The 10,843-nt window shown below is 54.1% G+C and overlaps 1 protein-coding gene across 1 annotated transcript; it reads right to left on the minus strand.

The window, feature by feature from the left end:
* Window positions 1-2,748: 2,748 nt before the first annotated feature.
* PGAP2 (post-GPI attachment to proteins 2) lies at window positions 2,749-10,787 on the minus strand. The gene is given in 7 exon segments (XM_075337695.1): window positions 2,749-3,650; window positions 5,774-5,882; window positions 6,286-6,392; window positions 6,487-6,726; window positions 8,011-8,104; window positions 8,106-8,196; window positions 10,708-10,787. Coding segments are annotated over 6 exon segments (765 nt in total). The 5' UTR covers window positions 8,190-8,196; window positions 10,708-10,787; the 3' UTR covers window positions 2,749-3,519.
* Window positions 10,788-10,843: the final 56 nt, after the last annotated feature.

The following is a 10,843-nucleotide window of genomic DNA, read 5'->3' on the forward strand; positions in this document are numbered from 1 at the left end:
TCCCTGGAATCTGCCGTCTCTCCACACGTCCAGTCTCCTCGCAGTGCCTGGAATCTGCCGTCTCTCCGCACGTCCCGTCTCCTCCCAGTCCCTGGAATCTGTCGTCTCTCCGCACGTCCCGTCTCCTCCCAGTCCCTGGAATCTGCCGTCTCTCCGCATGTCCCGTCTCCTCGCAGTGCCTGGAATCTGCCGTCTCTCCACACGTCCAGTCTCCTCCCAGTCCCTGGAATCTGCCGTCTCTCCACACGTCCCGTCTCCTCGCAGTGCCTGGAATCTGCCGTCTCTCCACACGTCCCGTCTCCTCCCAGTCCCTGGAATCTGCCGTCTCTCCGCACGTCCAGTCTCCTCCCAGTCCCTGGAATCTGCCGTCTCTCCGCACGTCCCGTCTCCTCGCAGTGTCTGGAATCTGCCGTCTCTCCGCACGTCCCGTCTCCTCGCAGTGTCTGGAATCTGCCGTCTCTCCGCACGTCCCGTCTCCTCCCAGTCCCTGGAATCTGCCGTCTCTCCGCACGTCCCGTCTCCTCGCAGTGCCTGGAATCTGCCGTCTCTCCGCACGTCCCGTCTCCTCGCAGTGTCTGGAATCTGCCGTCTCTCCGCACGTCCCGTCTCCTCGCAGTGTCTGGAATCTGCCGTCTCTCCGCACGTCCCGTCTCCTCCCAGTCCCTGGAATCTGCCGTCTCTCCGCACGTCCCGTCTCCTCCCAGTCCCTGGAATCTGCCGTCTCTCCGCACGTCCCGTCTCCTCGCAGTGTCTGGAATCTGCCGTCTCTCCGCACGTCCCGTCTCCTCGCAGTGCCTGGAATCTGCCGTCTCTCCGCACGTCCCGTCTCCTCGCATCGTCTGGAATCTGCCGTCTCTCCGCACGTCCCGTCTCCTCCCAGTCCCTGGAATCTGCCGTCTCTCCGCACGTCCCGTCTCCTCCCAGTCCCTGGAATCTGCCGTCTCTCCGCACGTCCCGTCTCCTCCCAGTCCCTGGAATCTGCCGTCTCTCCGCACGTCCCGTCTCCTCCCAGTCCCTGGAATCTGCCGTCTCTCCGCACGTCCCGTCTCCTCGCAGTTCTGGAATCTGCCGTCTCTCCGCACGTCCCGTCTCCTCGCAGTGTCTGGAATCTGCCGTCTCTCCGCACGTCCCGTCTCCTCCCAGTCCCTGGAATCTGCCGTCTCTCCGCACGTCCCGTCTCCTCCCAGTCCCTGGAATCTGCCGTCTCTCCGCACGTCCCGTCTCCTCGCAGTTCTGGAATCTGCCGTCTCTCCACACGTCACGTCCGCTGGACTGCGTCTCCAGATGTTCTGCATCTTCTGTAAATAATCTGTTCATGGAAATTTGCCGGGATTCTCCGATCTCTGGTGATCGGACTGCGGAGAATCCAGAGATCCCACCGGTGACACCGCACGTGAAGCCGTCACTCCAGAGATCCCACCAGAGACACCGCACGTGAAGCCGTCACTGCAGAGACTCCACCAGAGACACCGCACGTGAAGCCGTCACTGCAGAGATCCCACCAGAGACACCGCACGTGATGCAGTCACTCCAGAGACCCCACCAGAGACACCGCACGTGAAGCCGGCACTCCAGAGACCCCACCAGAAACACCGCACGTGAAGCCGTCACTGCAGAGATCCCACCAGAGACACCGCACGTGAAGCCGTCACTGCAGAGATCCCACCAGTGACACCGCACGTGAAGCCGCCACTCCAGAGATCCCACCAGAGACACCGCACGTGAAGCCGCCACTCCAGAGACCCCACCAGTGACACCGCACGTGAAGCCGCCACTCCAGAGACCCCACCAGAGACACCGCACGTGAAGCCGCCACTCCAGAGACCCCACCAGAGACACCGCACGTGAAGCCGTCACTGCAGAGACCCCACCAGAGACACCGCACGTGAAGCCGTCACTGCAGAGACCCCACCAGAGACACCGCACGTGAAGCCGTCACTGCAGAGATCCCACCAGAGACACCGCACGTGAAGCCGTCACTCCAGAGATCCCACCAGAGACACCGCACGTGAAGCCGTCACTGCAGAGACCCCACCAGAGACACCGCACGTGAAGCCGTCACTGCAGAGATCCCACCAGAGACACCGCACGTGAAGCCGTCACTGCAGAGACCCCACCAGTGACACCGCACGTGAAGCCGTCACTGCAGAGACCCCACCAGAGACACCGCACGTGAAGCCATCACTCCAGAGACCCCACCAGAGACACCGCACGTGAAGCCGTCACTGCAGAGATCCCACCAGAGACACCGCACGTGAAGCCGTCACTGCAAAGATCCCACCAGAGACACCGCACGTGAAGCCGTCACTCCAGAGACCCCACCAGAGACACCGCACGTGAAGCCGTCACTGCAAAGATCCTATCAAGGTTGGGAATTTAGGGAAAAATGCAAATGGAGCTTTTCAGGGTCACAGAGACGGATTTCAGATCGCTCTGTGCAGGTAGAAATGAATCAGACAATGAAACGTGTTCACTGCTGGAGGAGAAGCCGGCTCTGACCCGGGTATTAGAAAACTTGTAATTATACAACACAACATTCAACTTCAACCTTGGAGCAAGAACAAGGAGTCAATATCCCACATCCCACACCCCACACCCCACACCCAACACCCAACACCCAACACCCAACACCCAACACCCAACACCCAACACCCCACATCCCACATGGTGTGAACCAACTGCTTATGAATTCTCTCAGTATGTTATGAATACCTCTTTGTTCATTCTGGCTTCATTATCTCCGTTAACACCTTACTGTACACACATCTTAGAATCATATTATGGAGTCTGTATGATTGTCATATAGACAGATAATTATGCAACGACATCTACACTTTGATTATTTACATACACAGATCATCTTATTACATCTGGACAAACGGCCCATAGCCCAGGCTACCTTCACAGTCCCACTAGTGACACCGCATATGAAGCCGTCACTCCAGATTATATCTTCATTATAACTCACAAATAATCCAGATTAATGGAACAATCACAATAAATATTTAATAAAACAGGTATCAAAAATATAAAAATCTGTAAATCATCATCATCATCATCATCATCCTCCTCCTCCACTCACACCGCTGTATAGAGAAGGAAACAGGAACCTCAGAATCAGCAACTGTACCGTAAACCTGTCAGTCTATCCGACATGTAATGTGCAGTATATACTCTCCACTAGAGAGCGGCGTGGTATATACTCTCCACTAGAGGGCAGTGCAGTATATACTCTCCACTAGAGAGCGGCGTGGTATATACTCTCCACTAGAGGGCGGTGCGGTATATACTCTCCACTGTTGTATGTCACTTTACACTTCTCGCTCATCACTAGAAACCGTCTCACCACAAGCCCCAGACACCCCAAACACAACACTCTCCATGCTCTGCCCCCCGGGATCACAGTCTGGGGGTGCAGCAGGAGGAGGGGGATATTCAGTCTTTGGTTCACATATTAGGACTATGCCCCTGACGTCGCCCACACTGCACCCCCGCTATGGAAGGAGGGTGTCCGGCTCCTCAGATCCTCTTCTCCTCCTCCAGAGAACAGACCAGAAGCTCCTGACTGCCGAAGTCCCACCACGCCGTCATGTGGAAGCCCATATTAGACAAGACCACCAGATACTCGAAGAACGCAAACACGCTGTACACTGCGGAAGACAGAAAAGAATAGAGAATACTGTACAGAGAAGATAGTGTACATACAGGCGGTATTATAGTAGATATATTCCTGTACATACAGGCGGTATTATAGTAGATATATTCCTGTACATACAGGCGGTATTATAGTAGATATATTCCTGTACATACAGGCGGTATTATAGTAGATATATTCCTGTACATACAGGCGGTATTATAGTAGATATATTCCTGTACATAGGGGCGGTATTATAGTAGTTATATTCTTGTACATAGGGGGCAGTATTATAGTAATTATATTCCAGTACATAGGGGGCAGTATTATAGTAATTATATTCCAGTACATAGGGGCAGTATTATAGCAGTTATATTCTTGTACATAGGGGGCAGTATTATAGTAGTTATATTCTTGTACATAGGGGCAGTATTATAGTAGTTATATTCTTGTACATAGGGGCAGTATTATAGTGGTTATATTCTTGTATATATGGGCAGTATTATAGTAGTTATATTCTTGTACATAGGGGGCAGTATTATAGTAATTATATTCCAGTACATAGGGGGCAGTATTATAGTAATTATATTCCAGTACATAGGGGCAGTATTATAGCAGTTATATTCTTGTACATAGGGGGCAGTATTATAGTAGTTATATTCTTGTACATAGGGGCAGTATTATAGTAGTTATATTCTTGTACATAGGGGCAGTATTATAGTGGTTATATTCTTGTATATATGGGCAGTATTATAGTAGTTATATTCTTGTACATAGGGGCAGTATTATAGTAGTTATATTCTTGTATATAGGGGGCAGTATTATAGTAATTATATTCCTGTACATAGGAGCAGTATTATAGCAGTTATATTCTTGTACATAGGGACAGTATTATAGTAGTTATATTCTTGTACATAGGGGCAGTATTATAGTAGTTATATTCTTGTACATAGGAGCAGTATTATAGTGGTTATATTCTTGTATATAGGGGCAGTATTATAGTAGTTATATTCTTGTATATATGGGCAGTATTATAGTAGTTATATTCTTGTACATAGGGGCAGTATTATAGTAGTTATATTCTTGTACATAGGGGGCAGTATTATAGTGGTTATATTCTTGTATATAGGGGGCAGTATTATAGTAGTTATATTCTTGTACATAGGGGCAGTATTATAGTAGTTATATTCTTGTATATAGGGGGCAGTATTATAGTAGTTATATTCTTGTACATAGGAGCAGTATTATAGTAGTTATATTCTTGTACATAGGGGCAGTATTATAGTAGTTATATTCTTGTACATAGGGGCAGTATTATAGTGGTTATATTCTTGTATATATGGGCAGTATTATTGTAGTTATCTTCTTGTACATAGGGGGCAGTATTATAGTAGTTATATTCTTGTACATAGGGGCAGTATTATAGTAGTTATATTCTTGTACATAGGGGCAGTATTATAGTGGTTATATTCTTGTATATATGGGCAGTATTATAGTAGTTATATTCTTGTACATAGGGGCAGTATTATAGTAGTTATATTCTTGTACATAGGGGCAGTATTATAGTAGTTATATTCTTGTACATAGGGGGCAGTATTATAGTAATTATATTCCTGTACATAGGGGCAGTATTATAGTAGTTATATTCTTGTATATATGGGCAGTATTATAGTAGTTATATTCTTGTACATAGGGGCAGTATTATAGTAGTTATATTCTTGTACATAGGGGCAGTATTATAGTAGTTATATTCTTGTACATAGGGGCAGTATTATAGTAGTTATATTCTTGTACATAGGGGCAGTATTATAGTAGTTATATACTGCCCCCTATAGTACAAGAATATAACTACTATATACTGCCCCCTATGTACAAGAATATAGTAGTTATATTCTTGTACATAGGGAGCAGTATTATAGTAGTTATATTCTTGTATATAGGGGGAGTATTATAGTAGTTATATTCTTGTACATAGGGGGCAGTATTATAGTAGTTATATTCTTGTACATAGGGAGCAGTATTATAGCAGTTATATTCTTGTACATAGGGGGCAGTATTATAGCAGTTACATTCTTGTACATAGGAGCAGTATATATTAGGTCATACCGCTATATCTTAGGGCCACGCCCCTTTCCTTACCTCCAGCTTCACAGTGCGCATTATGGCGGTAGTAAAACATGAGTGAGATCAGGAATGCCGTCACATTGAAGATGAAGAGCCGCAGCTTCCACTTGTAGGATCGATGTTCCTAGGAGAGAGGTTATAGATGTTACCCGTGTGGATGATCGGGGTTTTGCAGCAGGACATTAGTCGGGCCCCTCACTACAGGCAGAGGATTCGTTTGTGACGCTCGGGTGGTCCCATTGGCCCTTGGCTTTGCAGGCCCCTTCCCTGTTGAGCTTGGGCTCCCCCAAGCGCTTATGGTCTTGTACTGGGGACCCCCCAGAGATGAGCCCTCCCTTCCTATCTCTTATCCTCCAGTCACCTCCAGAGCTGCGGTCACTATGACAGTGGATTTTCGGTGCTGTATTCAGAAGATGGAATTTTCCCCCCACAGCAGTGCATTGTGGGAGCGGTGACTGCAGCTCTGGATGTGACTGGAGTAGAGGTGCATTTTCTCCGGGCACCTTTGTCCAGTGAAGACGTCTTACCTCGGCACTTACAGAGTATTTCCGCGATAGACGCCAGATCCTGATGGTTACCATCATATACCCGAGGGAGAAGACCATGAAGAGGATGAAGGCCAGCTGATGGATCCCTGCAGAGAGAGGGTGGGTGAGTGCAGGGGTCCGGGGGGTATGGGGGCCCCGGGGGGTGTATGGGGGTCCCCGGGGGTCCGGGCAGCGTCTCACCGTGGTTCTCTTTGGAGGAGACATAGGTCAGGAGGAGCAGACACAGGATCTCGCACACGTTCAGCAGCAAGTTGATGTGACACCTCCAGTATGAGCCGCCGAGGGCCATGTAGTAGTTGAGGTAGGCCACCGCCACGAGCAGGCGGGGGGCCGAGTGCAGGCCGATGCAGAACCGCCAGACGTACAGCTGCGGGGTCACTCCGCCTATGGCCGCACTGATGGACGGCAGGTAATTCGGGACCTGGAAATGAAGAAAACCAGTGATATCAGCAGGGGCATCCGTCAGGAGAGGGTCAGGCACCAGAGGGATCAGCGGAGGCAGCCGTCAAGAAAGGGTCAGGCACCAGAGGGATCAGCGGGGGCAGCCGTCAGGAGAGGGTCAGGCACCAGAGGGATCAGCGGGGGCAGCCGTCAGGAGAGGGTCAGGCACCAGAGGGATCAGCGGGGGCAGCCGTCAGGAGAGGGTCAGGCACCAGAGGGATCAGCGGAGGCAGCCGTCAGGAGAGGGTCAGGCACCAGAGGGATCAGCGGAGGCAGCCGTCAGGAGAGGGTCAGGCACCAGAGGGATCAGCGGAGGCAGCCGTCAGGAGAGGGTCAGGCACCAGAGGGATCAGCGGAGGCAGCCGTCAGGAGAGGGTCAGGCACCAGAGGGATCAGCGGGGGCAGCCGTCAGGAGAGGGTCAGGCACCAGAGGGATCAGCGGGGGCAGCCGTCAGGAGAGGGTCAGGCACCAGAGGGATCAGCGGAGGCAGCCGTCAGGAGAGGGTCAGGCACCAGAGGGATCAGCGGAGGCAGCCGTCAGGAGAGGGTCAGGCACCAGAGGGATCAGCGGAGGCAGCCGTCAGGAGAGGGTCAGGCACCAGAGGGATCAGCGGAGGCAGCCGTCAGGAGAGGGTCAGGCACCAGAGGATCAGCGGGGGCAGCCGTCAGGAGAGGGTCAGGCACCAGAGGGATCAGCGGGGGGCAGCCGTCAGGAGAGGGTCAGGCACCAGAGGGATCAGCGGGGGCAGCCGTCAGGCACCAGAGGGATCAGCGGGGGCAGCCATCAGGAGAGGGTCAGGCACCAGAGGGATCAGCGGGGGCATCCGTCAGGAGAGGGTCAGGCACCAGAGGGATCAGCGGGGGCATCCGTCAGGAGAAGGTCAGGCACCAGAGGGATCAGCGGGGGCAGCCGTCAGGAGAGGGTCAGGCACCAGAGAGATCAGCGGAGGCAGCCGTCAGGAGAGGGTCAGGAATCAGAGGGATCAGCGGAGGCAGCCGTCAGGAGAGGGTCAGGAATCAGAGGGATCAGCGGGGGCAGCCGTCAGGAGAGGGTCAGGAATCAGAGGGATCAGCGGAGGCAGCCGTCAGGAGAGGGTCAGGCACCAGAGGGATCGGCGGGGCAGCCGTCAGGAGAGGGTCAGGCGCAGGCGGGGGGCAGTCATGAGTTACCCTTCACACCTGTATCACCCACATCACACGCCGCCCCTGCACCTTCTCATACCGCCACATGGTGCACACCAGACGTGCCGCGCTCATACTCACCCCCGCAGTGTGTGGCCGTTGTCTCTTCAAGGTTAAATATCAGCGACCAAAAGATGCAGAAGATAAAACCGCAGAGCGGCAGACAGACCGTGCCCCACCGCGAACGTGGTGAACCTCACAGCGAAGAGGGGGCCGGCGGCTCCGCGGTCAGGGGGCATAGTCAGCGGGAGGTGCGCCATCCTGAACCTGCCGATATGGAGAGATAGGTGAGAAACAAGCACCCCCCGTCAACCCGCGCCAAACAAGCGCGTCCCCCGACAACCCGCGCCAAACAAGCGCGCCCCCCCGACAACCCGCGCCAAAACAAGCGCGCCCCCCGACAACCCGCGCCAAAACAAGCGCGCCCCCCGACAACCCGCGCCAAAACAAGCGCGCCCCCCGACAACCAGCGCCAAAACAAGCGCGCCCCCCGACAACCAGCGCCAAAACAAGCGCGCCCCCCCGACAACCAGCGCCAAAACAAGCGCGCCCCCCGACAACCAGCGCCAAAACAAGCGCGCCCCCCCGACAACCAGCGCCAAAACAAGCGCGCCCCCCGACAACCAGCGCCAAAACAAGCGCGCCCCCCCCGACAACCAGCGCCAAAACAAGCGCGCCCCCCCGACAACCAGCGCCAAAACAAGCGCGCCCCCCGACAACCCGCGCCAAAACAAGCGCGCCCCCCCCGACAACCCGCGCCAAAACAAGCGCGCCCCCCCGACAACCCGCGCCAAACAAGCGCGCCCCCTGACAACCCGCGCCAAACAAGCGCGCCCCCCGACAACCCGCGCCAAACAAGCGCGCCCCGACAACCAGCGCCAAACAAGCGTGCCCCGACAACCAGCGCCAAACAAGCGCGCCCCGACAACTTGCACCGGGAAGAGACGCCCGCCTGAGCGAGCCGCACCCGTGGATCTAACTATGAGCCCGGAGGGGAGAAATCCAGTCCAGTGACATTACAAAGGACAACACCCTGAGGATGCAGTGTGGAACTACAACTCCCAGCATAACACAATGCCTAAACATGATGATGGAGTTTCCACTAAGATGATGGGAAAAAGAGGGGGGGAGGGAAAGAAAGAGGGGGACGACAAAGGGAAGGGTAAAGGGAAAGAAAGAGGGGACGACAAAGGGAAGGGTAAAGGGAAAGAAAGAGGGGACGACAAAGGGAAGGGTAAAGGGAAAGAAAGAGGGGACGACAAAGGGAAGGGTAAAGGGAAAGAAAGAGGGGGACGACAAAGGGAAGGGTAAAGGGAAAGAAAGAGGGGACGACAAAGGGAAGGGTAAAGGGAAAGAAAGAGGGGACGACAAAGGGAAGGGTAAAGGGAAAGAAAGAGGGGGACGACAAAGGGAAGGGTAAAGGGAAAGAAAGAAGGGACGACAAAGGGAAGGGTAAAGGGAAAGAAAGAGGGGGACGACAAAGGGAAGGGTAAAGGGAAAGAAAGAGGGGGACGACGAAGGGAGGGGTAAAGGGAAAGAAAGAGGGGGACGACGAAGGGAAGGGTAAAGGGAAAGAAAGAGGGGGACGACGAAGGGAAGGGTAAAGGGAAAGAAAGATGGGGACGACGAAGGGAAGGGTAAAGGGAAAGAAAGAGGGGACGACGAAGGGAAGGGTAAAGGGAAAGAAAGAGGGGACGACGAAGGGAAGGGTAAAGGGAAAGAAAGAGGGGACGACGAAGGGAAGGGTAAAGGGAAAGAAAGAGGGGACGACGAAGGGAAGGGTAAAGGGAAAGAAAGAGGGGGACGACGAAGGGAAGGGTAAAGGGAAAGAAAGAGGGGGACGACAAAGGGAAGGGTAAAGGGAAAGAAAGAGGGGGACGACAAAGGAAGGGTAAAGGGAAAGAAAGAGGGGGCGACGAAGGGAAGGGAAAGAGGGGGCGACGAAGGGAAGGGAAAGAGGGGGCGACGAAGGGAAGGGAAAGAGGGGGCGACGAAGGGAAGGGAAAGAGGGGGCGACGAAGGGAAGGGAAAGAGGGGGCGACGAAGGGAAGGGAAAGAGGGGGCGACGAAGGGAAGGGAAAGAGGGGGCGACGAAGGGAAGGGAAAGAGGGGGCGACGAAGGGAAGGGAAAGAGGGGGCGACGAAGGGAAGGGAAAGAGGGGGACGACGAAGGGAAGGGAAAGAGGGGACGACGAAGGGAAGGGAAAGAGGGGACGACGAAGGGAAGGGAAAGAGGGGACGACGAAGGGAAGGGAAAGAGGGGACGACGAAGGGAAGGGAAAGAGGGGACGACGAAGGGAAGGGAAAGAGGGGGACGACGAAGGGAAGGGAAAGAGGGGGCGACGAAGGGAAGGGAAAGAGGGGACGACGAAGGGAAGGGAAAGAGGGGGCGACGAAGGGAAGGGAAAGAGGGGGCGACGAAGGGAAGGGAAAGAGGGGACGACGAAGGGAAGGGAAAGAGGGGACGACGAAGGGAAGGGAAAGAGGGGACGACGAAGGGAAGGGAAAGAGGGGACGACGAAGGGAAGGGAAAGAGGGGACGACGAAGGGAAGGGAAAGAGGGGACGACGAAGGGAAGGGAAAGAGGGGACGACGAAGGGACAGGGAAAGAGGGGACGACGAAGGGAAGGGAAAGAGGGGACGACGAAGGGAAGGGAAAGAGGGGACGACGAAGGGAAGGGAAAGAGGGGACGACGGGGTGCGGGAAGACATTTGGACCACACATGGGGGACAGCGCACACTGCCGGGCGCCCGGGAGAGCAGAGGCTCCGCCATTACCTGGGAGCAGGAGGAGAGCCCGTCTCTGAGGAAATCTCCGTATGCCCCGCGCACAGCCGCCAGCGCCGCCACTTCCGGGTGGACCAATATGGCGGCGAACAATCACTTTAACAGAGTAACAAGTCGCACATTCTTG

Source organism: Anomaloglossus baeobatrachus, chromosome 2 (genome assembly GCF_048569485.1).
Source record: "Anomaloglossus baeobatrachus isolate aAnoBae1 chromosome 2, aAnoBae1.hap1, whole genome shotgun sequence".
Classification (NCBI taxonomy): Eukaryota; Metazoa; Chordata; class Amphibia; order Anura; family Aromobatidae; genus Anomaloglossus; species Anomaloglossus baeobatrachus.